The sequence below is a fragment of the Aspergillus heteromorphus genome (genome assembly GCF_003184545.1).
Source record: "Aspergillus heteromorphus CBS 117.55 chromosome Unknown BO70scaffold_2, whole genome shotgun sequence".
In the NCBI taxonomy this organism is placed as follows: domain Eukaryota; kingdom Fungi; phylum Ascomycota; class Eurotiomycetes; order Eurotiales; family Aspergillaceae; genus Aspergillus; species Aspergillus heteromorphus.
In genome coordinates, this window is record NW_020290407.1 from 1,280,486 (window position 1) to 1,303,433 (window position 22,948).

The 22,948-nt window shown below is 54.1% G+C and overlaps 9 protein-coding genes across 9 annotated transcripts; 4 read left to right on the plus strand and 5 right to left on the minus strand.

Annotated features, from left to right (window-relative positions):
* Window positions 1-2,132: 2,132 nt before the first annotated feature.
* On the minus strand, window positions 2,133-2,471 carry BO70DRAFT_392728 (uncharacterized protein; the record flags this gene model as incomplete). Its single annotated transcript, XM_025546303.1, has 1 exon — window positions 2,133-2,471. The coding sequence occupies one exon, from the start codon at window positions 2,469-2,471 to the stop codon at window positions 2,133-2,135; it is 339 nt and encodes a 112-aa protein (XP_025403511.1).
* A 481-nt stretch (window positions 2,472-2,952) lies between these two features.
* On the plus strand, window positions 2,953-3,212 carry BO70DRAFT_358502 (uncharacterized protein). The gene has a single exon (XM_025542311.1). It carries the CDS (start codon window positions 2,970-2,972, stop codon window positions 3,195-3,197), a length of 228 nt encoding a protein of 75 aa, XP_025403512.1. The 5' UTR covers window positions 2,953-2,969; the 3' UTR covers window positions 3,198-3,212.
* Window positions 3,213-3,961: 749 nt separating this feature from the next.
* Window positions 3,962-4,427, plus strand: BO70DRAFT_358503 (uncharacterized protein; the record flags this gene model as incomplete). The annotated part of the gene is made up of 1 exon (XM_025542312.1): window positions 3,962-4,427. A coding segment is annotated over exon 1 (371 nt), but the record flags the coding sequence as incomplete, so codon positions are not given.
* A 25-nt stretch (window positions 4,428-4,452) lies between these two features.
* Window positions 4,453-7,196, plus strand: BO70DRAFT_284020 (putative LPXTG-motif cell wall anchor domain protein; the record flags this gene model as incomplete). The annotated part of the gene is made up of 2 exons (XM_025539110.1): window positions 4,453-5,253; window positions 5,331-7,196. The coding sequence occupies 2 exons, from the start codon at window positions 4,453-4,455 to the stop codon at window positions 7,194-7,196; spliced, it is 2,667 nt and encodes an 888-aa protein (XP_025403514.1).
* A 2,899-nt stretch (window positions 7,197-10,095) lies between these two features.
* On the minus strand, window positions 10,096-11,232 carry BO70DRAFT_368243 (KH domain-containing protein; the record flags this gene model as incomplete). Its single annotated transcript, XM_025544614.1, has 2 exons — window positions 10,096-10,793; window positions 10,845-11,232. 2 exons carry the CDS (start codon window positions 11,230-11,232, stop codon window positions 10,096-10,098), a joined length of 1,086 nt encoding a protein of 361 aa, XP_025403515.1.
* Window positions 11,233-11,993: 761 nt separating this feature from the next.
* On the minus strand, window positions 11,994-14,232 carry BO70DRAFT_329301 (alcohol dehydrogenase family protein). The gene is made up of 6 exons (XM_025540776.1): window positions 13,656-14,232; window positions 13,308-13,454; window positions 13,124-13,220; window positions 12,595-13,077; window positions 12,408-12,529; window positions 11,994-12,333 (listed from the first exon to the last, which is right to left on the minus strand). The coding sequence occupies exons 1-6, from the start codon at window positions 13,799-13,801 to the stop codon at window positions 12,231-12,233; spliced, it is 1,098 nt and encodes a 365-aa protein (XP_025403516.1). The 5' UTR covers window positions 13,802-14,232; the 3' UTR covers window positions 11,994-12,230.
* A 190-nt stretch (window positions 14,233-14,422) lies between these two features.
* On the minus strand, window positions 14,423-15,306 carry BO70DRAFT_358506 (putative Yippee zinc-binding protein Moh1). Its single transcript, XM_025542313.1, has 2 exons — window positions 15,158-15,306; window positions 14,423-15,073 (listed from the first exon to the last, which is right to left on the minus strand). The coding sequence occupies exons 1-2, from the start codon at window positions 15,254-15,256 to the stop codon at window positions 14,840-14,842; spliced, it is 333 nt and encodes a 110-aa protein (XP_025403517.1). The 5' UTR covers window positions 15,257-15,306; the 3' UTR covers window positions 14,423-14,839.
* Window positions 15,307-16,355: 1,049 nt separating this feature from the next.
* On the minus strand, window positions 16,356-18,505 carry BO70DRAFT_358508 (uncharacterized protein). Its single transcript, XM_025542314.1, has one exon. The coding sequence runs from the start codon at window positions 18,262-18,264 to the stop codon at window positions 16,852-16,854; it is 1,413 nt and encodes a 470-aa protein (XP_025403518.1). The 5' UTR covers window positions 18,265-18,505; the 3' UTR covers window positions 16,356-16,851.
* A 109-nt stretch (window positions 18,506-18,614) lies between these two features.
* On the plus strand, window positions 18,615-21,353 carry BO70DRAFT_84196 (GTPase-activating protein GYP6). Its single transcript, XM_025548774.1, has 6 exons — window positions 18,615-18,706; window positions 18,768-18,885; window positions 18,936-19,094; window positions 19,156-19,673; window positions 19,726-19,868; window positions 19,932-21,353. Exons 1-6 carry the CDS (start codon window positions 18,684-18,686, stop codon window positions 21,065-21,067), a joined length of 2,097 nt encoding a protein of 698 aa, XP_025403519.1. The 5' UTR covers window positions 18,615-18,683; the 3' UTR covers window positions 21,068-21,353.
* The last annotated feature ends 1,595 nt before the right edge of the window (window positions 21,354-22,948 follow it).

A 22,948-nucleotide genomic window follows, 5' to 3' on the forward strand; every position in this document is an offset into this window, starting at 1 on the left:
GAGAGAATCGGAGGGTAGGCACGGAGTACGTAGATAACAATCGGCAATGCAAGAACAGACAGAAGCACGGGCAACCCCCTCCCAAACAAACAAGGCGAGAAAGGACAGCACGGAATTCAAAATGAAGAGGACTTGGAGGGCCCGAGGAGGAGGCATGAATCGCTTTTTTACTAGATGCGGATGGCGATTCAGCAGGGACCTCCCTCTGGCATCGGGCCTATTAGAGTCGGCACAGGCGCTGAGGGTCACAGGCCAAGGTGAAACGCAAAGGCTGACTGACTGGGGCTAGATAATTCGAACCGATCCATCAGACAAGACATCCCAGACGACAAGCCCCTGGAGACGGGGTGGACCGTCCGTTATTGGCGGTGGGAGTGGGACTGACTGGGAGGGGGGAGGAGAGACCGCGGCACAGTACATAGATAGTAGAGTAGTTAGCGGTCTCAAGTACTAGATACTACTGTGGTACTCAACTACTACTACTAAGACTACTCCTCCGCTGTTTTCAGTCACAAACAGTCCACGGTACAGAGTCAGTCGATCGGAGGTAGCATCAGTCTGATACCAAAGGAGGAGTTTCAACCATCAAGACGAAGCACCAAAGTTTAGCAGTAATGCAGCCTTGACCTCCAGATTTGCCATCGACCACCGCAGCTGAAACACACAGGCAGGAGAGGGCGCGGCGCTAAGGCAACCCAATCATTCTCAATTTGCCTGGGGTGAAACACGCCAACCCACTCCGAGGCCACTACTGCTCACTAACTGGCCACTGACTGGTCATAGTAGATTACTAGCAGTCCACCGGCGGAGGGGGGCTGCCGGTCACGTGCGCGACGGCGCCCCGTCAACCTCCCAGGCTCCCCAGTCAGTCCTCCCAAAATGATCAAACAACTTCCCCTCCCCCTCCCCCCCGACCGGGGACGATCATGCTCGCTTGGGCGCGTGTTTTGACGTGCTTGGCTCGAGTCTCGACGATTGGCTTAACATCCAGGGTTATCCCTGGATGTTTCTCCAGAGTCCAGGTCAATCATGATCCTCCGTCATCCCCTCCCCCCCCCCCTCGTCCCCGTCAAGTACATAGTACTACGTACTGATATGCGCCCTGCATTGCGTCGACCAATTTGGGGATCATACCGCGCCCCGGTACCGCTGACCCAATAATATTACCGAGCCTCGCGCTTACGCTTCCGGCTCCTCTCAAAAATAGAACGAGCCGTGAGTACGGAGTACGAAGTACGGAATAGAGTGAAGTGCCCTTTGCCGGTCTGCCCTGTTCCAGGTGCGGAATAATCTACCACTATACATCCTATACTATGTACGTACACAGTAGCTCGCCAGCCCGTCACCCCGCCCGATGCCCCAATAGCCTCGCAATTATTGTTACGGATTAATGGGAAATTGATGAAAACTTCGACCCTCCCCATCCCGATCCCACGTGGCCGCAACGTCTATCTGAGACTATGGGGTCAGGGCTCTGCGACGGTTGCTAACAGTTAGAGCCAGAGAACTTGGACCGCCCGTTCGGCATCACGTCGGTGATTGCTGTGGGGGGCGTTTGATTATGAAGTACGTCGGCGATATCCCCCCCTCCAGCCACTATTGTTCCTTCTTTTATTAGTGACTAATCGATTGAGCATGGATTCTAGGCAGCATGGTATCTTCCCGATAAAAGGGAATGGATCGCCTGGGAGCTGGAGCTCTTGGTCCTGATGCCCTTGATCTGCCACCGATGCCACTTGCCAGAACCGACCCTAACCCAAGGACGGGACGAGCTAATGTGAAACAGATCCGCCAGGTAGATAGATTGTTCTGACACTATAGCCTCATAGCTCTCCCCGTGAATCATTTCGCGTTTCTTCTCCGATCACGTTGGAAATCCTTCTCCCAACCAACAGGCTCCGTTCAAGCCCTTGCTGGACCAGGCGGGTTGTGGATTTGGGGGTTCTTGTTTCATCTTCACCTAGCAACAACCAGATCTATGAACTGGAGAGTGCCGGATTACCCTTCGATCCCGTGCACAACACGAGACGAGGGTCGCATTCCCTGCCGTTGGTATCTACTAGATAGTTGGCACTCATCTCCTACAGTCTGCACGGGCTATCCGATGCCATCCCTCGGTGCCGTTATTCCCGTCAGTGCCGGCTAAAGTTAACTTGACGTCCTGATAAAGCTGTTTCGGTCGTTGGGCCATTTTGGTCCAGGACTACGCTCAAGCTAGAGACCCTAGCCGACATAGGCTTAAAGGCAATTAATGCCGCAGTGCTCTGGGCAGTCAACGTCGAATCGATGCGGAATAATGCGCACAACTCGCCCGGAACTAGATCTCGAACAGTGGGGATGAGGTTCTGCGACAAGTGCGCTGCCGAGGTGTTCTCCGTGAGCTCGAGGTTGAAACTTGGAACGGTCGTCCACAGCGGGCTGGCAGCAAAGACAACTGTAGATCCGAAGCTGCCATCGGCCGAAAGCTTCATCGTCAGGTTTGCCGTCTGACAGTGACACGGGGGCTAGAACCGGGCCCATAGCTGACACCATTCCTGTGTATGATCAAGCTATGGCATGTTTGAACTAATCTTGTTTAGCTTGTAGATTGCAGCCATCTATTTTAGGGGGCGAGAGGTCTCTATCGTCTGTCTGAACGTATCTAAGTGTCGTTAAACTCCTCGGACTGCATCTCAGACCCCTGGTATGCCGGTACTCAATTGATTGAGTCCTTCGCTGCGACCGGGGGCGTGATTGGTGAGAACAGATGGCAATTGCTACCAGGTATCTTCCTACGGGTCATTGATGCTGCCAGAGTATGAAGTGGGGTGCGCTTTGACTATGCAAAATACTATGTCGAGAGCGATTTGATACAATGGTTGATGGTAACGTATCCTGACCATTGCCCGTTGATCGTGGCAGTCGAGAAGAGTGCGGAGTACTCCGTACTTCATGTCTTTATCATCTTTGCCGGGCGGACAAGCTCCTAGATGGATCGTGGCTGCAATGGGAAAAATTCCAATGGAATAGCCCTCGGTTCTTTCTTTGTCCCTCTCTGCCTTTGTCCGGGGTTATTGATCGCGAGAGATGAACAGATTACCAATCGGAACACCAATCTAGCGAGGTTGACAGAGCCGGAACCAGGGAAAGGCGCGGATGAACCGTGGTTTCTCTTTACCGGCCTTCGATGCCGTTCGAGGAACTCGCATATGATATGATAATGGTTATAATTAGCGTATGGCCTGGGATGATTGTGTGTTTGAGGGCTTTATTTTTTTTTTCGCCTTCGCAGCCCGTGCAGTCGCAGATCAACCTTAGCGAAGAGGACAGGGTTGCCAACCGGTGCCCTACTTGCCTCCATCAGGCGCGGTCTCGAGCCCTATCCAAAGCCAGGTGAGGAGGCTACGAGCAGGTGCGCAGGGCAAACTGCAGAGGAGAGAAAGCCAACCTCCATCATGCCATGCCACGCCAACAGATCATAAATAGACGGGTGATATCACAGATCCGTCTCGATTATTCTCCGGGCTATCGAGCCGGACGGGGGGCCCGCTCCACCGGCCTCATACTACCATCCCGTCTGCCTCCTCCTTAGCAGTTACAGATTTCCCAGCCACCAGCCAGCGCTTTTCTCCTCTATCTTGGTGCCCGTCGTTCTTCCCTGGCTTCTTCCACGCCCTTCCCGGGTCCCCTTGAGCCTCAGGGCGAGCCGGTTATTCTTAGCAGGAGAGGGATGGAGTGCCTGGTTGCTGATAGAGAGATAGTTAGAGAGATAGTACCTGAATAGTACCTGGATATTTTTAATTCGTACGCCGTACATAATTTAGTATATGATCACCCCGTAGGTCCACCGCAGGCAATAGATCATATCGTTCATTTCATTTCTGTCTGGGTTTCCCCGTCTAGTTCGATTTTTGTCCTTTCACTCTATTTTTTTTTTTTTTTTAATTTCCCCCTTCAACCGTGTGTCCCTCGGCCTTCCCCAGTTGCAGAGTGCAGTCGATCTCAGAAAGGCGCCTTCCGACGCGATAGATTTGATTGATCGAACGATGCGTGTGGGTGCCTGACCAGTTTGTGCAGATGTCCCCCGACGCACCAGGAGCAGTTGGCCATGCAGCCTTGCCTCCCTTCCCCTCCTCTTCTTCCTCCTCTTTGTCTTCCTTCTCCAGCCCTCGTCGTCGGCGAAAAACCGAGTCCGCGGTGAACCAGCCCATCCATGTCTTGCTGGACGATTCACCGTCCATTTCTCTCTGTCGCCGTTCCATTGTGAATCGCGCCAGGACCGTCACCTTCAGCTCCGGAGCCAACAACCAATACCAGCACCAGCACCAGCACCAGCACCAGCAGTACCAGCAGCAACCGGGTGTTTCGAGCCCAACCTTGACCGATTCTTTCGCCTCCCCACAACGACCTGGACCGAACGCCGCCGCGGGTCATCCGCCGAGTCGTAGTCGTCCGGGCGCGGCGAGGATGATGATGATGAGGGCGGGCGATCCCCGTGACGCGGGCAGACCAGCCGCGCTAACATCCGCCGGCACCACCACCGGCGACTCCCCTTCAGCGTCCACAACAACACCTCCAACGCTTCCATCTCCATCGCCCTCCGTCTCCCACTCCTCCATCTCTGCGTCGCATCTCCCCTCCCTCTCCTCCTCCGCCGTCCCGTCCGTTCCCCGCCTTCCCCAGAGTCGCTTCAGCTTCGAGTACCAGTATCCCCTGCGCAAACGAGCCCCGACGTCGCACCTCAGTTCCTCCGTCTTGAACAGCGACGACACGCCCGACCCGACGCCTTCCCTCCAGCGCACTTTTGTGTACGACAGCCCCCGCCGCTCGGTCCCCAACGTTCATCTGTCCCACCTTCGTGACCAGGCCCTCTTGGAGTCGCACCATCCGTCGCCGCGACGGGCCCTTGAAAAGGACGACGACCACGACGACGACTCCTCCTCCTCAGCGCCGCCCCTGGACGTCGACTCGGCCGCCCGCGCGTTGAGTCCCAATGCAACCAAGCGCCGAAAGTCGTCCCTTTATGCTCAGCAGACGACTTCGGACGTGAATAGAAGGATGCCTGCGTCCGCAGTGTCCTACTCTCCGGGAAGATCGCTGGCCGACGAACGCCATCGTGCCGTGAACGGGGTGGATCGATATGGCCTGGGTGACGGCAACCGGACCCCCGTGGCGGACGATTTCCGGTCCAAGAACGAAGATGTCTTCCTGAACATCGCGCGATCGGATTCTTCTGCCCGTCGCGAGTCGTTCGGGCGCTCAGAACTCCGACGGGTAAGTGACACAACGACCTGTCTACACGTCAATCTTTGTCCTTTCGTGAGCTGACCAGGAGTGTGTGAAACTTACAGTCGCGATTTAGGATGTCTGGTGCTGGACTCCGTTCGCCAACCTCTCGTGTTACGACTGAACAAACCCCTTCTTCTCCCGAGCAACTTCGCTCGAATGCCTACGATAGCCCCTTGCGTTCGCAAGATGATCCCCCATCCACCCCCAACAACGCCTCTGTCTCCTACTCTTACTCGGCTTCCGCCCATCCGCTGGATGATCACGGTCGCTCCTCCACTTCTGCGTATGCCTCTGGCTCGCGGTCCACGATTGGCCTACCCCGAAGCCGATTGGGTCGCACCAGCCCGGAGCCGTCGCCCTACAGCCCGGAATCCCATCTCGAGCGACGGGGCTCCTTGCATGAATCGCGCTCTTATCGGCACTCCGCGCTCTCCACCATCCGAAGCAGCCGGCAGCCATCCAGCTCGGAGATTACGGAACGCGCCCGGTTGGAGTCCGATAGATCTCGTCAGGATGGCACAGAGTCCACCTTGTCGACAACGGCACCTTCCACCGTATGGGATGAGCTGGAGGACCTCAAATCCCGAATCAAGAAGCTGGAACTGACCGGGAAGCTCCCGCCATCATCCCAGGAGGCGATATCCTCCGCGTCTGGAGAACGGCCCCGAACAGCGACAACTACGGTGACTACAGTGTCGTCCTCGCCCAAACGCGGTCGCAACACAAGCATCCAGTCGGGTGAGCCCGATCCTAGTGCGACTCCTAGCCCCGTTCATCCGCTTTTGCAATCGGCGTTGGGCAAAGCAAAAGATATTTTGAGTAATGAAGTCTACGCGGCTCTGGAAGTCACAGTCACAGATGCTCTGGCGCTGTCAGGCCTCTTGGGAGCCAGCAAGGCCCCGTCTGGAGGCGTTTCCATTGTAAATGGTTATACTCCCTCCGACAGACAAGCTAGAAGAAAAGCCGACAGCGTCTGTCGCAGCCTAACTGAGCTGTGCCTGGCCTTGTCGGACGAGCAGCAGCTTTGTAGGCAACAGCAGCTTGCAGTGCCGGACGCCCCAGTAGAGGAGCCGCAAATCAATGGCGACGATGAAGACACCATCACCCCGACGTTGTCATATCGGCGCAGCACGATTCAAGAACCGGAGAGCCTGTCCCGGCGGCAGAGCACCAAGCGTATTACCAGTCGTCTAGAGGCACGTCGGGCCAGTTTCGCGAACAACCCTGCCCTAGACACAAACACCACCACGACCAATGACATGGTGTCAGACGCCCAACTGACGCAGTCACCCGGGCCCGCGATGCCTCCAAGCCGGCTGAGTCGGCTCTCTACATCGTTACGAGCCAAGAGGGTGCACACCGATGACGATGCCCTCCCCGACCAGAGCCCGCAAACCCGATCCATATCACGAAGCATGACGGACTCCGCCCACCCAGTCGCAACATTCCGTTCGCCCCGGCAACGAATCTCGCATGGATATGCGGCATCGCAGTCGATCCCCGAGCCGACCCCGGATCGAAGTCCCAGATACTCAACTCCCGTCCAACCCTCGCAATTGCCTCAGCCTCGTACCCCGACGCTTTCGCAGTCCGCCATCCCGCTGCGCCGGAGTATGTTGACTCCTAGCTACCCTCCCGCAACCTCCCGCTCGAACATCCAGGCAGGTTCCCGTCGATACGGGATCCCCTCGGGGATTGGCTCTGCTGCTCTCGCGGCGGACGGGCCAATCGAGGATGATCCTCCCCAGGAGCCTTCGCAGACCCGGATCATCGCCCCGTCCAAAAGGCTGGCTGCGAGCTACACGCCGATCGCGCAGCAAACCCGTCTGAGAGCGAACAGCCTGGGCACGCGGAGATTTGGCCTCCGGCATCGACCGATGGCTGTCTCCGACGAGGCTGTCAACTCGTTCAATGACCGTATTGATTAACCGTTTCCGTCTGTTTTTGAAGTTCCATGTCGTTTACGCCCCACCATATAACGCAGCGACTCAATCTTGGTATTTGATTTCAGTTCAGCCGGCGTTCACTCTGTTTACATTGCTTTCCCGCGGCCTGCCAGGCGCATCATGTCTAGGTGTGCGAAAGTGCTTTCCACTTGCATTATCAACCCTAACGAGGACTTCCGATTCAAGACCTGACTGACTGACTGACTGACTGATTGATTGATTGACTGACTACTTGCAACCACACGCATGCATCCTTGGACACACATGCATTGTACGAACTTCCCCGATTCTGTTTGAGCGACTGTTCATGGACCTTTGTGCTTTTACTGCCTGCCTTTTCCATCCGCGCGCGTCCTTTCTCGTCCAGTGTTGATTTCAAAAAGAACAAGGGAGGTCGGTTACCTACCCCTGCGCACTACCGTCATGATTATCAAACCAATGCGAGCATGCATGCATACATCAGCTGGGAGAATCTGACTAAATGGTATATGATATATACCTACTACCTATTTACCTTATCTTACCTTACCTGTCTGTCTATCCTCCTGTCTCACCTTATCTTATTACCTGTCTATTCTGTCCGACCTTCGTCTTCACCACCGTCATCACACCATCTCTTTCTCACTTTCCTTGAAACTTTATTTCCTTGACTTTATCTTGTCTTTTTATTATTCGTGTACAAATACTCCGTCTCGTCTCGAGGTGACGACATGTTCTATATTAAATGCTGGGTCGGAGCGTCTGAGTGGCCGGCGCTGCATGCTGGTCCTGTGTTTTTGTTTCTTTTCAGTGGCTGGAGGGAGGGAGGGAGGGATATTGGATTCTTTTCTTTCTGTCTTTTTCTTTTTTTTTTTTTAAATTACTTAGGTACCTACATACTTACCTACAGACCTACATACCTATTCCTTCATACGATTTATTTATGAACTATCTATTTATGATTTTTTGCAACGACGGCTATTTCTTGTGCTATTAGGACATGAACCTTTTTTCTCTTTCTCACTCTTTTTGTTTTCTTGTATTTTGTTGGTGAGAAATAACATAAACCAACGGTCCAACCTAGTTATTAGATGCATACTACGTACACGATTAAGTAGGGCTAGCTGACTTCCTTCCTGGATTGGTGAATCAGCATCCACTCACTCACTTAGTACTAATGTAGCCTAACTAACTATAGACAGTAATTAGTAACTCCTGAACACTTCTTCACTGCCCCTCCCCCCCCCCCACAACTGAAAACAGCAGGAAGGAAGGAAGGAAGGAAGGAGGTACTAGGTAAGTCCTCTCTCCATTCAGTCAACAGTCTTCCCACCACCTCCCTGGCCCATAATCATATCACACACAGTATTTGTATTTATTAAATAATACGCAATAAATAGCGTTGGCATTTTCCTATAGTTCCAGCTACTACCGTAGATACCTATCTATCTATAGTTATAGCGGGACTCGGGAAAGGGGGGGGGGGGGGGGGGGGGTTAAGACCTGTCTTAGGCTCTTAGCACCTATCTACCTACTTAGTTACTGATTAGTGAGTGAGTGAGTGAGTCAGTGGGTGGGTGGGTGGTAAGTGCTGATATGACGTACCTACGTACATAGGTACCTAGAATTCTACCTAGGTGTCTTTTCGTCACCTACTACCTAGTTACTTAGTACCTAGTAGTAGTAGTAAGTACTAATTATGCACATGTATGTATGTATGTATGTGGGTGTATAGTAGGTACGGAGTACAATATAGAAAAAAAAAAAAAAAGTAAATAGTCATCTGTCTTATAACTAGGTAGTAACTACCTCAGTAGATACTATATATACTTACTACTTACTCACTGTTAACATCCACTGACTCTCCTTCTACTCGAATCACTCAACAAGCTATGGTAGAGTATAGAAAGGACTAACTACACTGAACAATTAAGTACCTCTGTTGACTGATCCCCATCAAATTCCCTCTCTGGCCATAATTACATGCCAAGATGCATGCATCAGCATAATTCTCAGTATAAGCATAAGCATAAGCATAAGCATCATAGGTATCATCAGAGGAGTGAGTGTTTTTTTTTTCATGTTTGATTAATCGTTTCGCGGTCCCTGATATACATTTGTTTGATTCGTCGAGGAAAGATGAAAACAAGCCCGGAGATGATGAGGGACCGACCGACCGACCGATCATGGAAGATAGGATAGGATAGTGAAACAGAAACAGCAGAATAGGACCGACCCACTGAGTAGATGTTTGTTTCGTGTCATAGTCATAGTCACAGTCACAGTCACAGTCACGGGTATTGAGAATAGTTGCTCGAAGGGGGAAGGAAGGGGAGAAAAGAGGACGGAAGAAAGGAAGGAATGATCAAGGACACGGACGTACGGTGGGATAGAGGGAGGAAGGAAGGAGGGAAGGAAAAGATGATGCGAGGGAGGAGGGGAGGAAGAATAAGAGAAGAGCAACTTTTGAAGAAAAGCAGACGGAATGGCAGACTAGGCATGATACGGAACGGAACGGACGGTGAGAAAAGACCTGCGCATGTCCAGGGGAAAAAAGGAAGAAGAGGAGGGCATGATGTCGGTTGTCCTTCCGAGTTCGGATTCATTTCAAGGCGATCAGTGAAGATCACATAGTACTGGTATCTAACAGGCATGCATGGTCCGCCTCGGCAAACTCTTGCTTCTTGCTTCTTGCGAAGCCAAAGAAGCCGCACATACGAGGAATTATAGAGTAACAGAAAAGAGGATAGTATGAGAAAAGACAGCATCAAGAATCAAAATGTGATTAGCACAAGCGAAGTGGCCATCGCGCGACGGTATTTTCCGGGAGAAGAGCGCATCGAGTGTCGAGGGGTAGAAGGGGCGCGAGCTTGTGCTGGGGGGTCAGTGGGTGATGAGCCCTTTACTCCTGAGGGAGCTGACTGCGGCGGGTCTTCTCGGCCTCGAGGTTCTCGTACAGAAGGTACAGAGCCTTCTCGTTGGCCCCAGCGCTGCCCATGATGGTGAACATGCGCTCGCCCGTCTCGTCGTGGGGGGCCTTGGCGATGGAGATCCGAGCTCCAGAGCTCCTGCGGATCTCGGTGATCTTGGTTCCACCGCGGCCGATGATGCATCCGACCATGTCCGCCGGGATGCTGATGTTCTGTGTCTGGATCTCCTCGCCGTCCTCGGTGACGAGCGGGTAGCCACGGTTGCTGGTGTCGGGGTTGGACCGTCTGCCGTAACCACCGCCGCCGGACTGGTCGCTGAAGTCAGCACCATTGCCGGTGCGGTTGTAGGGGCGGCTGTTGTAGCCATTGCCGACGTTCTGCTGGACGGGGCTGGTGCTGGTACCGACGGAGGCGCGGACGGCGGGGTTGTACAGGATGGTGCCGGTGCCGCGTTGCCAGTCGTCGATGAGGCACTTTCCGATCTCCCAGACGGCCTTCTCGATTCCCTCGGGGGTTCCTTGCACTTCGACGATCCGCTCGGTCGACTGGGGGAGCATTTCCTTCTGCGCGACCATGCGTACGCCCGACGCGTCCTGGATGTGCTTGATCTTCAGGCCTTGGCGTCCGATGATGGTGCCCATCTGGTTGTGAGAGATCAAAAGTCGCACGGCTAGCGAATGTTAGCCGGATAAAAGCAAGCACACGAGCTTCATCTACTTACGGTGGGTTCCATTGTTGGACACAACGCCACCCATACCCATCTGCGGGGCGCCCTCGAGCAGGCCCTTGGCCACCAGAGCGTAGGCGCGGGCGGTACCGTTCAGAGCACCGGTCACGGTCAGAACGCGATCGTGAACACCGGGGACGACCTTGCTGACACCGGCCTTGACACCAGTCTCATCACGCAGATCGGCGACGTTCTTGCCAGCCTTGCCGATGATGATGCCGGCCTCCTTGGAAGAAACGATGGCGCGGAGAGTCAGGATCGACTGGGCGTACTCCTCTTCGGTCTTGGGCGTCGTCTCGATGTCGACATCATCCATCATGTTGAGGGTGTCAGAGCCGGTCTCATCGACCATGTTGGCGTCGTGCAACTCGGAAGCGTCCATTATGTCGGAAATGCGAGGAATGGAGGGAGTTCGGGAGATGGAAAAGACTGGGGGAGGTTTTCTCGTGACGGGACTTCTGACTGGTTAGTGCTGGTTGAGGGAGTGAGGCCCGAGTATTTTCGCGAGGATGTGACACAAAGGATGCTGGGCAAGGCGGTCGTTGCGCGCAAAGACGGATTGGGGGGGGGGGGGGAGAGAAAATATGGTTTCTTACCTAAAGAGTCGTTAAGCGGGAAGAATCGTTATGGGGGGGAAGTCTGCAGAATCCGGAGAGGGGAGCAGGATCGAGTGGGCGGATGGAGAAGGGAGGGGGAGGGGAGGGGGAGAAGGGCGATTCAGAGGGGTTTTCGGCGGGCGGGGGGAAAGGTGGAGGATTCAGGAAATGGGAGGACGAGAGACGTCGAAGAAGAAGGGAGAGGGGGGAGGGGCGGAGAGGAAGAGGGGAGGAGAAAAGGAGGAGGAGAGGAGGAGGAATGGAAGAGGAAGCAGAGGAAGTGCGGAGGGGAGGATGGGATGAGGAGGAGAAGGAAGTGGTGGTGGGAAGCGAGGAAGAAGAGAAAAGGTGGAAGAGGGAAGAAGAGGAGGAAGAGGAAGAAGAGGGAAGAGGAAGAAGACCGCCTGGGCAGCTGAGGAGGCGTTCGGGCTTAGTTTCGTTTTTCGGTTTTCTCTCGCTGGTTTGGGGCGGGAAGAGACCAGCTCATTTCCTCGCCTCATCTCTCTCTCTCTCTCTCTCTCTCTCTCTCTCTCTCTCTCTTCTCCCACTCCGCTCTACTCTATTCTCCACGGCTATGTGTCTATCTAGCAATTCTATAATCTTACTTCTATCGATGCTGGATTGATTGTTCATCATGTTGTATTGTTCTAGAAGACTCCCAGCAGGTATTGCGCATTACCACCATCAGGACCACCACCACCACCATGGTATTTTTACCTGGAATGCATCTCGGGCTTCAAGCATGCTCTACTCGTTAGGTTCTCGTGAACTTGTCCGTCTGCGCCTATTTGTCCGCCTCAAAGATCACCTTCTGCACCTTCATCGCATTGAAGATCTCATACGCCTCAACCGCCTGCGAAAGGGGCATGATCTTGTCGGCCATGAACCTACATTCACCTCCGATTAGCTCTGACAGACACCACCAGACCTCAAAACAGAAAGAAGAGACTCGATTACATACCCAAGAAGATGTTGGTTCTTCTTCAGAACCTCCAACGCCTGCTCCGAAACGGACCGCACAGGGCACCGGCCCATCTGGACCGTGAGGTTCTTTCCATAGGCATCGTTTCCATCCCACGGGATCTGCGATAACCCAGTCAGTCGGTCAGTCAACAACAAACAAACCCCAAGAGACCGCGACCACTTACCTCGCCATTGTGCACACCCACACTGCTAATGGTCCCCCACGGCCGCAGCAGCTCAAACCCGGTCTTCAGCGCGGGACTCAACCCCACCACCTCAATGACGGCATCGGCGCCGCGACCCTCCGTCAGCTCCTTGACACGCCTATCCAGGCCGTCCCGGTCGGTCATGAAGTTCCAAGGCTCCGCGCCGAGAGTCCGGGCCAGTTCCAGCCGCGAGGGAACCGAGTCCACCGCCAGGACGTGCTTGGGCTTGTACTCCAGCGCATTGATCAGCGCACAGAGCCCGACTGGGCCGCAGCCGATAATAACGACCGTCTGCTGCGCGATCTGCTCCGCGGTGGAGTTCTTGAACGCGTTGCGCGCCGCGAAGTACCCCGTCGGGAAGATGTCGGCCATGAGGACGAGGTATTTCTCATCGACGCCCTCAGGCGCTTTCACCACCGTTCCATCCGCGTTGGGGATTCTGATCTGCGCCATGCGTATTAGCTCCCCACGCAGCGTCAGATGGATGGGAGGGTCCGATGAAACATACATATTCGGCCTGCGCGCCATCCAGATGGTCGCATCCCAGTAGCATGTTCTGTTCGCACCGCGATGAATACCCCTGCGTGCAGTAGAAGCACTTGCCGCTGTAGAAGAATTAGCCCAGATCCCAGTAGTAACCAACACAGCATTCCCCCCAAGGGGAAATAAATAAAACAAAAAACAAAACCTACCAAGACGTCGTAAAGGCACTAACAACCACATCCCCCTTCTGAACCGACTTCACGGCCTCGCCGGCCTCAACCACCGTTCCGGTGACCTCGTGGCCCATCACGAAGCCCGTACCGGCGGGCTCTATCCCACGGTACACATGCAAGTCACTGTTCATATATAAGTTAACTCATATCCATATATACCATCTATAGCCAAAACAATAAGCATCTCCCCCTGCACCCCTGCTCTTTTGGCGCAGAACCCATTCCAGCTCAACCCAACCAACCATACACCCCTCCCTCACCAACAAAACAAAAGAAACGAAAAGACTGAAAAGACTGAAAAGACTGAAAAAAAACCCCCCCTACCTGCCACAAAGCGCCGTAAACCCAACCTTAAGAACAACATCCCCCGCATCGATCACGCGGGGCACGGGGCGTTCCTCCACGGCGACCTTATAAGGGCCCTTGAAGACGACGGCGCGCATAGTCTCCTTCTGTTCCGTTGCTGCCATGATGCCGGTACCAATCAATCTTTTCCAACACAAACAATAAGTGATTAATTGATAATCGATTTACTCAGGGGAGAATATTCTGAGACTGTTGGATGTTGGTATAGTATTTGGTGAAGAGATTTCCCTCCCCCGTTGTCATGGTATGGTGCCGTCCGGTCCGATAAACGGCGGCTGGCTGGCTGGCTGCCCCTCTATTATTTGGATTTCTATGGGAGGGTTGGGTTGGCTGGTGGGTCTCCGAGATGGGGACGGAGGGGGGGAGGAGGGGGCAGTGAACCGCGGTCATGTCTATGGTGGGAGGGGGAGTATGGGGTAATGTAGTCGTAGTACTATTGGAGAAGGGTTGGGGTATGATATTGGGTTTTTGAGGAGTTATTTTATCAGGTAGAGAAACTGGTGTGGTGGGTAGGTGAGGGAGAGGGAGGGTTTGGAGGTGATAATAATTTGGTGGTGTTGTCGATCACTGCTAGCTGGGGTGCGGGTTGTTCATTTATATATGTATGTGTCGGCCTGGTACTAGTATGTACGCTGTGTATGTCAGTGCTCCCCGGGCCATTCACCAAAGCTCCATGATGATCTGATGAATCTTCCAATGTTTGCAGGTGCCCAAATTTCATACAGCATGTCTGAAGTTATTTCTGACCTAATTTGATTGTGCCTCCGACCAGAGAAAGCTACCAATTACCAGCAGTAGTACCGTCATTCTAAGATACACTATAGCAGAAATAAGAATAATCAAAAATCACTCAAGAAGAAGTTCTGGAAACCTTGGCTTCCGCTATGCATCAATCAAAATCAAGTCCAGGTTGCGCCGGATCTGGGGTGAACTCCTTGGGTGGGCATAGTCGACCGAAAACAAGCGGTGCTCCACTGAACGCCATGCACGTTGCGCCAGAATATTGTAACAGAAAAGATGAAAAGGAAAGCACACGCTTGCTGTAAGGATCAACCTTTTCGCTGGTTTAGCCCGTAAACCTTTGCTCCGGGAATGGGGTAGCGGTATCCCCGGAGGTCCTCGTGTGTCAGGGAACGAGCGCTTCAGCACACCACGCACAGCAGCTCTTCTTCCAGGATGAACTTGCCCTCCTTGTATTTCTCGCTGGTCTCGTAGGCTTTATCGTATTTCCAGCCCACCGTCTCCTTGCACTGCCTGCAGTGGATGTCTCGAACAATATGCCTCCCCGTGGTCATACTACGCTCCACGGCCTCGGACTGGGTGATGTTGACGACGTTGTTGAAGAGGTATGCTTTGCCATGCTGGCCCCGGAAATTCTGTACGGAGGCAAGGAAGGCTCCCGGTCAGCGGCTGCTAGTATCTAGATGATCCAACGCGGGAACGATAAGCACACCACTCACCCGGCTTATGATGTCGTCATAGTCTGCAAGATGGGTCTTGCATTGTTTGCACCCAAAAATCTTGGTGGAGGTAAGATAGACGTTGTATACCAGGCCCATTGTGCCTTGTCCGTGCTTGCCTTCCCACAGCCACCTGATGACGCCTGGAATGTGAAGGTCGAGAACCCCGCCGGCCAAAGGTGCGCAGGCAACGAGGAACCCACTAGACTAGAGAGAGGGGGAGGGTGTTAGAACAGAAGATATGATGAGCGTGTTGGATCTCCGGCGGTGTTCTCGATCCCCTTGCGAGAGGGGCTTGTCTTGATCGAAAGTTCGTCCTGCGACGACCGTTATCTTGCGGGAGATGATGGTCGTGGATTTATTTGAGAGGGCTGTTAGTTTCCCGATACCCAGCCTTTGAGATACTAGGATATGCTCCGATTGTCTTCGCAGTACGAAGGAGGTGGAAGTTGATCTCGGCCTGGGAGGGGAGATTGGAGATTCGGGGGAGGGGGGGGGGGGGGGTTGTGATAAGCAGCTGCGGCTCGACTTGTCGGGAATAGGCGGAGATGCAAGTGTGGGACAAATGAGAAGGCGACAGCTCGGTCGGGGATGCTTCAGGGAGGATAACAGCACGAAGGGGAGAGACAATGAGGAGAAGAGGAGGGAAGGAGTCTGGCAGCAGCGGGGGGAATGATGAGCAAGGCAAGTGACCACGGGCCGGGAGGAGAGCGAGAGTGAGTGAGTGAAGGAGAGACAGCGAGACAGAGTGGTACAACCGGACAAGGCCAGGCTGGGTGAGTTCAGTCGTCAGACATCATTCCGTACGCAGTACAGTACTAGCAGTACTCACAGTACTACGGTAGTGGTAAGGAATCATCGGGCAGCTGCTCCCGAGCTGGAAACCCCCGCATCGGACCCGGTTTAGCCTTTAGGGGGCTGCTGCCAGGCCCCATGACGCCCGCGAATTTATTCCCTTTTCTTTCACCTGCCCTCTGCCCGGGCTAGACCGGAGGCTGATAATAGTCCCTCCTGCCTGCCTCTGTCTGGGGCGTGTAGCCCTCCTGCTCATCATGATCGATCGCTCTTATCACTGTTATCGCTGACCCGCGCCAAGTAAACACATCCTGTGCAGAGCTCGGATAGTAGCAGTATGTACTCCGCAGATAGCCTCGCTCCCAACCCGTCTAAGAAAGATCTCGAGCAAATGTGACCTGTGCAACGACACTATGACTCATGCCATCTGCCATTGACACATAGGCAGGCTTTTAGCCTGACCAGGCTACCGGCAGATGAAGTCGAAGCCGTGCTGATACTGGGTTTGAGGTTTAGAACTATCCAGACATCTCACTATTCGGTGACAGCACTAAGTCTGAATCCACGGTTGGATTCCTGTTCAAAGCTCTATCGCTAAAATATGTTCAAAACACCCCATGGCACTGATCTTTACAGTAGTGGCCCATGGGTGAAAGAGGGTCGAGTACCCCCCCCCCAACACGAAGTCGCCGAATGGTGTAGATATGCACTTTTAGTCATGTCACCCTTCCGCTGCAAATGGTACTCAATCATGGGCAAGTGCCATGCAATATGGCCAGGGGTTATGTTTCATCCATCCTGCGTGGCCCCGCTTCTGCCTCTGATGTGATCAGTCGCGTCAGCTGACATTTCAACGGACGTGATTATTTCCCCTTTGGCTTGCTCACACGGAGACGTGTCTATCTTTGACCGAGGAGGCTCTTGTTCTTCTCCCAGAACTGTCTGCAGTCGGTATGACCCCAGTGGTCCGTCCACCATTCTCCGAAGCTGTCTTCCACGTTATCATCGATCTTCGGTAACCTTTCATCCCTCTTCAGGCCGCAGAGAGCACAAGCATGAGATGCTTTCTGGGCCCCTTGGGTAGCCGTGAGGGTCATTACACGGGTATTCTCGGGTATGACTTGGATTGCGCGTCTTCCGGTGGCCTGGATGATGGAATTGAACAGCGCGGTCCGGTCGCGCCACATGGTGAGCACGTCAACGGCCTCCTGCTGCTCCTTGATATCCTCATTTTTGTTTACCGAATTGAGCTTCATGCCTCCCGATTTCCCGGCACGCGCTGGGCCAATCCTCATGCTCTGACTTAGGATGGAATCCCGTTTCCACCGCAGCGTACGGCCGGCAACAACCCGTGCTGCCGCCTTCAAGATGCATATGGTGAGATTTGCAGTGGCTTCGAGCTGGTCCTTTTGCTGCATGTCCTTCCTTGCCTTGGTGGCCTCTTGTCGGAGTTCATCCAGGAGGTGGGGAAATAGCTCAAGCAATACAGAGGGCGGGGGTATATTCGTAGGGCGGACTTGGTCTGCTGTTGTAGGGGGGCTGGCTGTTTGGAATATGCTTGACTGTGCAGCGGCGATCGTATTCTCAGAGGGGCTTCTTCTTTGGGTTTGTCGAGGCCGTTGTGTCGTTGGAGCCGTAGACTTAGCAGCCACTGGGGCATTTGTCCGACTAGACTCTATAAGTGGCCCGTCCACAAAGTCGCCCCATTCCTCGAATGAATCGTCCGGCATGGGAGAAGGCGTTGCGACAACTGCCGCGACTTTGCGTTGTGGCTTGGAACTCTTCTGCGCCGGTGCTGCAGTGGGCTTGCTCTTCGGCGTCGACACTTTGTCGTCAAGCGATAACATATCCATCAGGTTGACAGGGGACCTCTCCACTGTAGAGCGCTTTGGAGGAGCCGGAGACGCGACATTGTGTTTCTTTCGCGCCCCGTGAGAGTTCGGCGGAACGTTGGATGACTTTTGAACAGTTGGTATCTCCGCAGTCTCGAATTCACCCCAGTCATCGCTTCCATCCTCCGGGACGTCAACGGTGGCATCGAATAGCACGTCATTGCTGTTCTCATATTGGGGCCATGCCGAGCTACTCGACTGTTCAAAAGCCGACTGACCCCAGCCTGTCCCGGCCTGGGATGGCTGAGTGGCAACATTGTTTGGACCGTGCGGAGAACGAGCGGAAAAGGCATCTTCAAATGGGTCCAGATCGGGTATCAATGACGGTGACTGGTATCCGCCGTGTTGCTGGCGAGAACCTCTCTGGGGTCGAGCAGAGGTAGACCCCGTTCCGAACTCAGCGAACAGGTCTGCAGACATCCCCGGCGTGTTGAAGAGCTCATAAGCGGTTGGGTTATTAGCGGGATCGCATCTAATCGAACCCCCACGTCACGGTAGAGGAAGGAAAGGCGGAGCGCGGTACTTCAGCCTCGATACGTCATATATAGCCGTGTTCTGAATATTCCAGGAGAATGAGAGTCGCCAGCCCCAGCTAGTCCCCGCGAGTAGGCCCTTAGACTATACCCAGCATCGATAAGAGAAGGGGTTAAGGCGGGAGTGATGCTGAACCAAGGAAAAACCGAGGCGCCCGGCGGACCCTCCACGGACGATCGCCGCTAGTACTTAAATCGCGGGCGGCACCTGGTCACTCGCCGGTTCGCCGCAGTCTGCTCCCCTCGGCTCTCACCACTACTAGTCACCTCCAAGGCACTTCATCCGGCAAGCCGCTACATGGTGAAATGAGGGGCATTGAGGAGACAAGGTATGCTCGTCCGTGGGGTTTCCGCTGCCGCGCGTCGTCCACAACTAACCCCGTTCTCCAGGCAACGATGGGATGCCCTCTTTCGCGACCACGACACCACCGCCGACTTCCGGACAACCCTGCGGTCGGAACAGGGAGATAAACTGTGCGATGAGGGGTTGCGATCCGTCTGCTGGAAGGCATGCGCTTGAGGCCGTTACTGTCTGGTCATCGTGCTTACTGAGCGTAGGCATTTCTACTGTTCGATGATCTCGCCCGCGCGCAATGGCCGCAGAAGATCACCGATTCCCGCAGCGCCTACGTCGCACTGAAGGCCCATTTCTTGAAATACATCGAACATCCGGATGACCTGCAGTCGACCGTGGATCCGCTGGCGGACGATGAAGAGGTACGTCATATCCGGGAAGGTTGGTGGAGATTCAAGATGGTGGTGTTCTGATGAGTTCAAGTCTCCCTGGCAAACGTTGCGCGATGACGAACAGACGAGGGCAGATATCTCCCAGGATGTCGACCGGTGCTTGCAGGAGAACTTCTTCTTCCGCGAACCGACAACCAAGGCCAAAATGATCGATATACTGTTCATCTACTCGAAGCTCAACCCGGACCTGGGCTACCGCCAGGGAATGCATGAGATTCTGGCGCCGCTGCTTTGGGCGGTTGATAGAGACGCTATCGAACCGACCTCCCTACAGGAGCCTACCGCTCAAGAAGCAGATGATGCTGCGATGCGCCAGCTGCTTGATGCCAACTACGTGGAGCATGACTCGTTCGCCTTGTTTTGCTCGGTCATGCAGACGGTTCGGATGTATTATGAGCACAATAGACACCGGTCGGAGAACGGGCAGGCGGACGTGATACCGATCGTTCATCAATGCGAGCGTCTCCACAACGAACTCCTGGTGACTGCGGATGTAGAGCTAGCAGACCATTTGCAGGCGATAGATATTCTACCCCAGATTTTTCTCACGTGAGTGCAGCTTTTCCAGGATCGTCAGCTGCCATACTGACACAATGAGAAGCCGCTGGATGCGTCTCCTGTTCGGGCGGGAATTCTCGTTCCAAGAAGTTCTTGTCATTTGGGATCGCCTCTTCGCAGAAGGGCTACGTCCAGAGTTGATAGACTTTACCTGTGTTGCAATGCTGCTACGGATTCGCTGGCAATGTGAGTCTTGCCGCAACCGATTTTCCATATGTTTCTGATGGCCATGACGCTGACTGGACGTAGTACTGAGTGCCGACTCCTCAGGAGCTTTGAGCATGCTGCTTCGCTACCCGCCCCCGCACCCTCATGCGGCGCTGAGTTTCGTGCAAGATGGAATGTACCTCGAGCAAAACCCTACCCCTGACAGAGGCATCTTTATCATCTCGAAGTACTCGGGAAGACCACCGGATGTCACCAAGGCCGCCAATCAGAAACCCTCGAAGAAATTCCGCCTGCGCAGCGTCTCGCGCGATCTCAGCGAGTCGAGTTCGCCTTCCAGATCCCCCGCACGGAACAGCCCCAAGAGCCTCGAGACGCTCTTCCAGGACGTCTCGGAGGGCATCCAGCGCCGAACAGAGACCTGGGGTGTAGCGAAAGCTGTCCGCGGGGCAGTAAGCGAAGCAAAGAGGAACATGCAATCCATCCAGTCGGAACACTATCCGCGCTCTACGGGCATGCCGTGGGATCACGGATCCGATGCTGCCAGCCAGTGGAAGGCGAAGATCGAACAGCTAGAGGAGCGGAATAGAAAGCTGGCGAAGAATCTCAGCCATGCGTTGAATGATATCCGCTCGCACATGATGAGAGCGGAGAGCATTGATAAGAAAACCACCGACGCTCTGAAGCAGGCACTTACTCAAGTCCAGTCGGTTCAGAGCTGCCTCGAGGACCCCTCTATCCCCCCAGGCTCGGTGAAACAGCCCTTAAACGAGCCCCAAAACGGGGATCAGGAATCACTTTCCGAACAGTCGAAATCTCCGAACGGGCATTCCGAGACAGAGGCTGAAAAGGCGGATAGCGCCTCAACAGCCACTGGCAAGGTCAGCGTGTCTGCGACATCATCCGGATCGTCCATCGCGAGCGAGCGGAAACCGTCCATTGCATCCAGCAGCGCCCCAATGCCTGCATCCATGCCCCTCCGACACGCAGCCCGTCCGTCTCTGGCGGAATCCGAGTTTTCCTGGATGCTCGGGGGCGGTCGTCATATCTCGAGCTTCGTGAGCCCGGCGTCGGTGCCGCCCGAGCAGACTCGACATGGAGAGATGCGCGCCAAACCGGGGGCGCTGTTCAACAACGGCGACGAAGAGCACGGGAGGTTCGGCGCTGAGCCCGACGGGATGGCGCTGAGGAGTCTTCGGGGGCCCAAACCTCGCGAGTAGATTTGTTTCTTTCTCTTTCTAGACTTTAGCCCGGGGCACTTTTTGTTTTTCTCTCATATATCGCATAAACCCGATATACCCGCATGTTTACACCACGGCAATTATCTAGCTAGAGGCTGCCACTCTTTTTCTTTCTTTCTTTTTTTTTTTTTTCTTTCTCTTTCCCTGACGTTCCTGGCTGCCACGATGGCATGACGGCAGAACGGACTATGCAGCCAATGTATTATCCGGACAGGATGATCCAAGCGCCCCGTGTGTCTGTTTCCCCGCGGGACTCCGGATAGGATATTTGCCACTTGATGCCTATGATGGATAGACGGACGGAGATCTAGTGAAACCGACCGGAATTGCAGACGGAGGGCGAAAGAATCCTGAAGCTAGATAGGTAGTGCTGGTGTAGGCAACAGGGAAATCTCCGTGCCTGGCGGAGTTGAGTTGCGTAAGTCAGCTACCATCTCCACAGGGATGTGTCCGATTACACAGTACATCGATACATAGATACTACGGATGCCAGGCATGGCCTGTCTAATGTAGGCAAGTCAGTAGGTGGTGGTGGGCAGAATGTGGCCATCTAGTCTACGCGGTCTGGATGGCAATTGGTCTGGATCGGCCCGGTTGAAAGGCCAGCCAGCAGACGTGGACGATCGTCGGGTTGGTGTGGTCTGGATGCTTTTCCCTTGGGGGGTGGCTGCTTACGACGGTGCGGATCTACACCACCACCACCACCGGGGCTGATCGAGTTAGGCCGCCAAGCTAAACGAGGGAGCCTTTCATCCATGTATCTGATAATTGGGGATTAATGAGAGGGACTGGGGAAGGGGAGAGGAGGGGAGGAGACAGTACTTAGGGCCCGACTGCAAGTCCACCAAGAACTAAGTAATTAGTCCCGAGGAACGAAGGGATCGAACCATCTGATATCCATCTCTCTAGAACGAGAAAGGAAGCCTCCCCCTTAGGAACTTGGCTCGCAGGCCCAAGGGTCAGTGGGAGTCGGTCGGTTTCGTCCGTGTCGCAGCGGGAATTACATCACCACCACCGGATGGTCGGGGTGGTTCCATGTAGTAGCTATCTTGTTGAGTGAGTATGGGAAGAAGGAATGGATGATGAATGGCACAATGGCTCAACCGTTCAATGATTTATTATTAAACCTGAATGGGTCCCGTAGTCAATAGTCCGGAGAAAGTGCTATAGCAGCTCCGTAGTAAGAAGAATAATTAATTCTCCCCGACCGTGCCGTACCACCGGCCCTGGTGTAAATTGTAAATTGTAAATTGATTGACCCTGTCTGTGCCTCTCTGATCCGTCACTCCGTGCTCTCCAGATGCGATCTTGTCTTGCCTGAGTCTGTCTCTGACAGGCTGACAGTCCGTCCCTCGTGCCTTTATATTGACTTCTTAGTTCTGAGTTCCTACTATCTATCTACTCCGTAGAAAATGCGTAATCCCCTCATAAAGGAGAAGAAAGGGGAACCTGAAACCCCGCGGCTTTCTTCTTCCTTCTTGACTGACTAGCAGTAGACCATTAGAATTAGTGAGTTAGTTTCGTGCTGCCACCACCAACGGCCAACGCCCAAGCCTAAACCCAAGCCCAAGCCCAAGCCCAAGCCAGCCCCAAGCCCCAGAAAAAAAAAAAAAAAAACGGACGGACGTCATTCACTCTTCGACATCGTCAACATCTTCACCTCCCTGCGGTCCCCACAGTTACCCACTACGACGGAGCAACTGCGACCTACTTTCCTCGCTTCTACAATTTTTTTCCCAACGCCGCCCTCCCTTCTGGAAAAAGACCATTTCTGGACTCTGGAGTTCTTTTCCCTTGGATCCTTCCATCCCCTCCCTCCCCTCCCTCCCCCTCTCCCCCCCCTCCCCCCCTCCTCCTCTC

What these genes read in the sequence shown, in the direction of transcription:
- BO70DRAFT_358502 (XM_025542311.1), top strand. Translation starts at nt 2,970, where the DNA reads ATGGATCGTGGCTGCAATGGGAAAAATTCCAATGGAATAGCCCTCGGT.
- BO70DRAFT_329301 (XM_025540776.1), bottom strand. Translation starts at nt 13,801, where the DNA reads ATGGCAGCAACGGAACAGAAGGAGACTATGCGCGCCGTCGTCTTCAAG. An exon ending in AGTGCCTTTACGACGTCTTG is followed by an intron (nt 13,221 to 13,307) that starts GTAGGTTTTGTT and finishes ATTCTTCTACAG; the next exon opens with CGGCAAGTGCTTCTACTGCA. An exon ending in TGGGTGTGCACAATGGCGAG is followed by an intron (nt 12,530 to 12,594) that starts GTAAGTGGTCGC and finishes GGGTTATCGCAG; the next exon opens with ATCCCGTGGGATGGAAACGA.
- BO70DRAFT_358506 (XM_025542313.1), bottom strand. Translation starts at nt 15,256, where the DNA reads ATGGGCCTGGTATACAACGTCTATCTTACCTCCACCAAGATTTTTGGG. An exon ending in ATGACGACATCATAAGCCGG is followed by an intron (nt 15,074 to 15,157) that starts GTGAGTGGTGTG and finishes GCCTCCGTACAG; the next exon opens with AATTTCCGGGGCCAGCATGG.
- BO70DRAFT_358508 (XM_025542314.1), bottom strand. Translation starts at nt 18,264, where the DNA reads ATGTCTGCAGACCTGTTCGCTGAGTTCGGAACGGGGTCTACCTCTGCT.
- BO70DRAFT_84196 (XM_025548774.1), top strand. Translation starts at nt 18,684, where the DNA reads ATGAGGGGCATTGAGGAGACAAG. An exon ending in CGCTGGCGGACGATGAAGAG is followed by an intron (nt 19,095 to 19,155) that starts GTACGTCATATC and finishes GATGAGTTCAAG; the next exon opens with TCTCCCTGGCAAACGTTGCG. An exon ending in CTACCCCAGATTTTTCTCAC is followed by an intron (nt 19,674 to 19,725) that starts GTGAGTGCAGCT and finishes CACAATGAGAAG; the next exon opens with CCGCTGGATGCGTCTCCTGT.